The 6,082-nt window shown below is 45.9% G+C and overlaps 1 protein-coding gene across 1 annotated transcript; it reads left to right on the top strand.

Annotated features, from left to right (window-relative positions):
• The first annotated feature begins 3,018 nt into the window (after nucleotides 1-3,018).
• On the top strand, nucleotides 3,019-4,339 carry Defb116 (defensin beta 116). The gene is made up of 2 exons (XM_021157040.1): nucleotides 3,019-3,110; nucleotides 4,034-4,339. Exons 1-2 carry the CDS (start codon nucleotides 3,044-3,046, stop codon nucleotides 4,201-4,203), a joined length of 237 nt encoding a protein of 78 aa, XP_021012699.1. The 5' UTR covers nucleotides 3,019-3,043; the 3' UTR covers nucleotides 4,204-4,339.
• The last annotated feature ends 1,743 nt before the right edge of the window (nucleotides 4,340-6,082 follow it).

The following is a 6,082-nucleotide window of genomic DNA, read 5'->3' as shown; positions in this document are numbered from 1 at the left end:
CCCCAGCCTGGAACCTGCCTGCTCAAGGGTGGAGCTACTGGCTCATTCGTCCTGCCACGCCTACCTACTGCTGGAACCTGCCTTTGCTGCCTGGAGGCACACACGTGTTCGTCCTGCTACTGGACCCTGAGTTACTTGGCGGGAAGTTGGGTTCCCTCCCCCTTCCTTTATAACTGNNTGTCTGAAATTAGTAAAATTGAGCCTTGATCAGAACTTGTTGTCCTGGCTTCATTCTTTTCTTCCTCCCCGTCTAGATTCCTCTCTTTTCAGCCTGAACTGCCTTTCTCAGTTGAACCGTTCGTGTTGTGGACTGCGGGCAGGCCGCAACAATATCTGTGAAGGCATTAGCCTCTAAAAGAGTGGTTCTCAACTTGGGGTCACGATCCCTTTGTGGGGGGGGGGGTCAAACAACCCTCTCACAGGAATTGCATATCATATATCTTGCATATCAGATTGTAAAGAGAATCTCTTGTGTACTGTATGGAAGCACTGCCCGACAATAAAAAGCTGATGGCCCATTAGGTGCGACAGGCAAAGGATTTTGACTATTTATACTCTAAAGAAGAAACTTAAAGACAAAAACTTACCCTGATTTGGGCATAATCCCACGTATAGAAATATCCTGTGTTGAAAAATAGCAACTCACAAATGCATACAGCTTTTATGTATGGGCTCAATAAAAGGAGGTGAAGTGAGTTGGCCAATAAACTAGACCCAGGACCAATGGCTTCCATCACTGCAAAGCAATCGCCGTCCCTGCCTGCTCGGGGCTGGTAACCACAGCTTGCTTGCGAAAGTGCTCTGACCCGTTGGGCACCAGCTTCCTGCTTTCTGCTCCCCAGGCCTTGGAAACCACAATTCTGATTTCTGTTTCTAGAACTTTGGTGACTCTGGGTACCTCGTATGAGTGGGACTCTGCATCTTTCTGCATCTGGATTCTTTCTCTTGGTGCTGTGTCGTTGAGGCTTGGCGATGTCAGAGCTTGTGTCAGAATCAGAGACCTTTCCTTTACAGGCAAAGCAATACTCCACTACACACCCGCACCGCACTTTGTAGATCCCTCTAGCCAAGACTGAGTGACAGGTCTGACTGTTACAGACGATATCACTATGGACATGTCACTGTGATGATGTCACTGGGCTGATGTCACTGTGAGCATGGGCTTTAAATTAAGCCTCTGTTCTTTGGGAAATACACCTGGGAAAGGAAGTTGGGGTGTAACTGTTTGTGTAATTACCACTCTTTCTGTGTATTGTCTTCCATGGTCCTGGAAATCATTTCCTATTGCTACCAGGGATATAAAAGGCCATGACTGTGCTCATTCTTTTGTTTGTTTAAGATTTATTTTATTTATTATATGTAAGTACACTGTAGCTGTTTTCAGATGCAACAGAAGAGGGCATCAGATCTCATTATGGATGGTTGTAAGCCACCATGTGGTTGCTAGGATTTGAATTCAGGACCTTTGGAAGAGCAGTCAGTGCTCTTACCCGCTGAGCCATCTCACCAGCCCGACTGTGTTCATTCTCTTGTTTTGAAATATAATACATTCTCAGGACGAGATGGTGCCTCTCTGTAGTTTAAAATTGAATTTCTCTTATGGTTAGTGATGGTAAGTGTGTGTGTGTGCACATGCATGCCTGTGTATGTCTGTCTGTGTGTGAGTGTATTTGTGTGTCTGTGTCTTTCTCTGTGTGTCTGTGCATCTGTGCGTCTTTGTGTGTGTCTGTATATTTGTGTCTGTGTGTGTATATATGTGTGTGTGTGTTTATATATGTGCCTGTTTGTGTCTGTCTATCTGTGTCTCTGTGTGTGTGCCTGTGCATCTGTGTGTGTGTGTACACTCATCTGTGTATGCACCTGTTGAGATCAAGAGTCAACATCATGGTCTTTCTTCCTTGCTCTTCACTTTACTTTTGGGGTCAAGGCATCTCACTGACCTGGAGCTTGGGGATTTGTCTAGTCAGCCAGCCACTTAGTCCCAAGGCTCTGCCTGTCTCTGCCTCTCTAGCACTGTGGATTCAAACATATGCTGTCATGCTGGACTCTGTGTTTATATGTGTGTGTGTGCCTGTGTATATGTCTGTAGGTGAGTGTATATGTGTACATATGTGTGCCTGCATGTGTCTGTGTGTGTGCCTGTGTGCCTATGTGTGCATATGTGTGCATGTGTGTGTGTGTGTGTGTGTGTATCTCAACTCAGGTCCTCATGTTTTCACAGCAAGCACTTTACCCATGGGCATCCCTAAGTCCCAGGGGCATCTTTCTCTGTGCTCATTGGACATTGCTCACCTCCTCTGTCCTTTTCTCCACCCAGCTTTTTGTTATCATCATCTGGGGTTCTTGTTTGTTTGCTCAAATATTGCTTTGGTACGATTTATTTGGCGTCACATGGGTGTATTGCCTGCAAGCCTATCTGTGCACCACCTGTGTGCCTGATGCCTGTGGGGCCAGAGGATCCCCTGGAGTTGCCAACAGTTGTAAATCACCATGCAGAGGCTGGGAATTGAACTCTGGTGCCCTGGAAGAGCAGCCAGTTCTCTTAACCACTGACCCATTTCCCCAGTCCCTCTGCCCAGTTTTACTGAGGAAAAATGGACAATGATCAAACATCTGTGTAAGGAACCTTAAACCTTCTTGCATTTTTATGATGCTATTTAGTTCATTCCTTTCTAGCAGAGAAATGTCTAGAAAAGATTCAGGCCCAGAGGTTACTTATTCCAAGTTTACATTTTCTCACTGAGTGAGTGACTCATTCATTCTCATGTGTCACACATGAGGTGCCAACTGGCTAAAACTCTGTCTTCCTGGAAGATCAGCCTCCTTTGCTCTGAGTGTTGCTGGGATGTCTCCCGCCCTGGCACAGCACCCCCAGCTGGGACCTCTGAGGCATTGCATCCTTCTGCTTGGTTAACCTCAGGTTTTAAAATCCCTTTCAGTTCACTGCCTCTAACCCTGGCCCATTTCCAAAACTGACAGAGACAGGGCCCTGCAGTGATTCCTACCCAGTCAACCTGCAACACAGCCCTCTGTGAGCTTCAGCATGCCAGTCACAAAGTCATACTTCATGACTGTGGTGGTCGTGCTGATCCTGGTTGAAGAGACCACAGGTAACTCGGGTCTCTCTAAGATTCTGGGGTCTCACGTGTACTATGAGTATCTCGGGGATATGTAGACTAGGCAGATCTCTTCGGTAGGTCGCAGATGACGCAGTATTAGCTATGTCAGCACCCCCCTTAATTCTCTCTCTTGGCAAACCTAGGGTTCTTAGCCGGTGCTCCTGGCACAGTGGAGACTCAAAGCCTGAAGGGTATCAGGAAGTGCTCTAACTGGGATGGGAGCCCGGTTCGTGGTGTCGACGTGGGAGGTTGGGAAGAGGAATGACTAGATGTGGGATGGTGAGCTGGGGGAGGGGCATGGATTTTAAGACCACAGAGGAAGAGGATGGTTGCAAAGGTGAGTATGTTTGAGCGGGAGACAAGCAGCTCCCTTGTCTTGGCTGACGTTCTGGTATAACGTGGACAGTGAGTGGTGTTTGCTGCTGGATGGAGCTGGGAGGGTTTTAGTGAAACTAGGAATTGGGGTAGAGACAGATCTGTAGATGGGCTCCGTTGAATTGATGCTATGGATTAGGGTGGGGTGACTTCTATTGTGCTTGTTTCTGTTAGGTTTTATAAGTGCCATATAATTGCTTAAGTAACTAATTAATTACATTATTAATTTATATAATTTAAACAATTGTTTAATAATATTTCACTTATTTATTAAATGCTTAATGATTTTATGAACATCCCATGTGTAATAATTTTATCATCACAAAACCATTAGGGACTTGGCCTGGTTGTTTATTTCATTGGAAAGATGATGCAGGGCCAGAAGAAGCATGGAGCCGGCAAAGGGCAGAGCCCTGGTTTGACTACAGATGTTTTGACTCTGGGTCCTGTGTTGAAAGGGACTGTTTCATTTCAGTCATGATTTCTCACCTCTAGCATCACCTCTGCACAGAAACTAAGCATGGCTATGTCTTTCTCAGGTGGCCTGTTTGGATTCCACAGTAGCAAGAGGCGGGAGCCATGGATTCCGTGTGAGCTTTACCAGGGGCTATGCAGAAATGCCTGCCAGAAATATGAGATCCAGTACTTAAGCTGCCCAAAGAACAGGAAGTGCTGCCTCAAATATCCTAGGAAGATTACCAGCTTCTAACTCTGTGAGGGAGCCTGGCTTGCCCACCACAAATGCTTCAAGCTACTCTCAGGTTTAAGTGTCACCAGCATCATCCCTTCTTGTAGTAATTTTTCCTATGTTCTGGAATATTCTTTTCATAAAAATCCATTCCTTCTCGTGTGTGTCTCTCTCTCTGTGAGCAGTCATCACTGGCCGGGACAGTTTAGTCTGGTAACTGGGTGGCCTTGTAGTATGGAAGGGAACAGTGAGAGGGATGAAGGGAGGGATAGAGGGAGGGGGAGAGGGAGGGAGGGAGGGAGGGAGGGAGGGAGGGAGGGAAGGAGAGTGGAAACACAGGTGAGATACCAGGTACTTTGTGGGGTATAAAGGATGGAGAGGAAGAAGTGGCTTGGTTATCTGTCCTGTTTGGCCTCATTCTGAAGGCTGCAGAAGAGCTCTAAGAATTGGATTGAACTCAGATAATCCAGGACACATGGGCAGACTCGTGATATCCTCTCCGTAAATCCCCAAGAGCCAAGCCATAGAAACAAACCTGCCTTGGTTTCCCCAGGACTAATACCACCTGCTTTGTCTGATGCACTGTCCTTAAGAGGAGCTAGAACCAGGTGGGCAGGCAAAAATTGAGGAAAGGAATTTGTTTTAAAAAAATTAATTAGATCTTTCTACCCAGTGGACTGTTGGATGTGACTCATCTCTGTGCAGTCTTCCAGTTTTGAAGCTGAGAGTCAGTCTCTGGGTGTAGTGATAAGAGGCAGAAATGAGCATGCTTATGGTCCATAGTATTAGACCACACTTGTACTTTGTTATAGAAACAAAGTTATAGAAACATTTGTATTTGTTATAGAAAGGGGTCAGTTCAGATACATTGTAAACAGCTCAGGACACACTGGAATGGTCCCTTTGTTCTGGGTTAACCTCTCCCCCAGGCACCTAGGGAGGAATACAAGCCTCGAGGGTATACAAACCCAGCTGCACTGAGAGTTGCTAAGGAGAAGCATATTACACATATGCAATATTAATTAAAGGTTTAAAGGCTGTGCTTTTGAAAGACCAGGGAGGGTTTCTTGGGAGGACTTGAGGAAGGAACGGGAAGGGGGAAATTATATAATTATAATTTCAAAAATATATAAATATTATGACTATCATTAGGGTAATTATTTATTTTATTATACATCTGGAGACAACCTGAAACAGCATGCCAAGAAGAGAGGAGACCAGGCTTCGAGAGCCCTGCCAAGTAAGTGTTTGCTTCTCAGTGCAAGGATCTGCATTTCATTCATAGAATCCAGTTTTAAATCACTGGTTAATGGCGCTTGCTTCTCACCAACCTTTTAGAAGTAATTTTGGTGAGACAGAAAGAGATATTCAGCTTTGGTGGAGATATTCCATTGGGAGGTACCATTGGGAGGAAATGGTAAGGAGAGAGGCGTTGAGACTCAGAGATAAGGCTGACCACCTTTGGAATGATGGACTGCCCGTTTCCTATCTTCTGTAACGTTCACTGGCTGGAGCTGAGGTGGAGAGCAGGCCTCTAGGCTGTTAAGTGACCACTGTCTCAGATGGCTGCCTCTCTGAGCGAGTTCTACCTTGAAGACTCAAGTTCTGCCTCTGATCCTTGACTTTGCAGTCACTGGCCTAGGCAAATGCACTGTCTGGTAACAGAGACTTAGAGGTGGTGGTGAATGTTACAGGGTGTTTTAGCTTAGGTTTCCATGGCTGTAAGGAGACACCGTGACCAAGGCAACTCTTATAAAGGCAAACATTTAATTGGGGTTGGCTTACAGGTTCAGAGTCCATTATTGTCATAGCAGGAAGCACGGCAGTGCACAGACAGGCATGGTGCTGAAGAAGGAGCTGAGAGTTCTACATCTTCATCCAAAAGCAGCAGAAGGAGACT

Source organism: Mus caroli, chromosome 2 (genome assembly GCF_900094665.2).
Source record: "Mus caroli chromosome 2, CAROLI_EIJ_v1.1, whole genome shotgun sequence".
Taxonomy (NCBI): Eukaryota; Metazoa; Chordata; class Mammalia; order Rodentia; family Muridae; genus Mus; species Mus caroli.
Note: the sequence above shows the minus strand (reverse complement) of the source record. Positions and strands in the feature narration are given on the sequence as shown.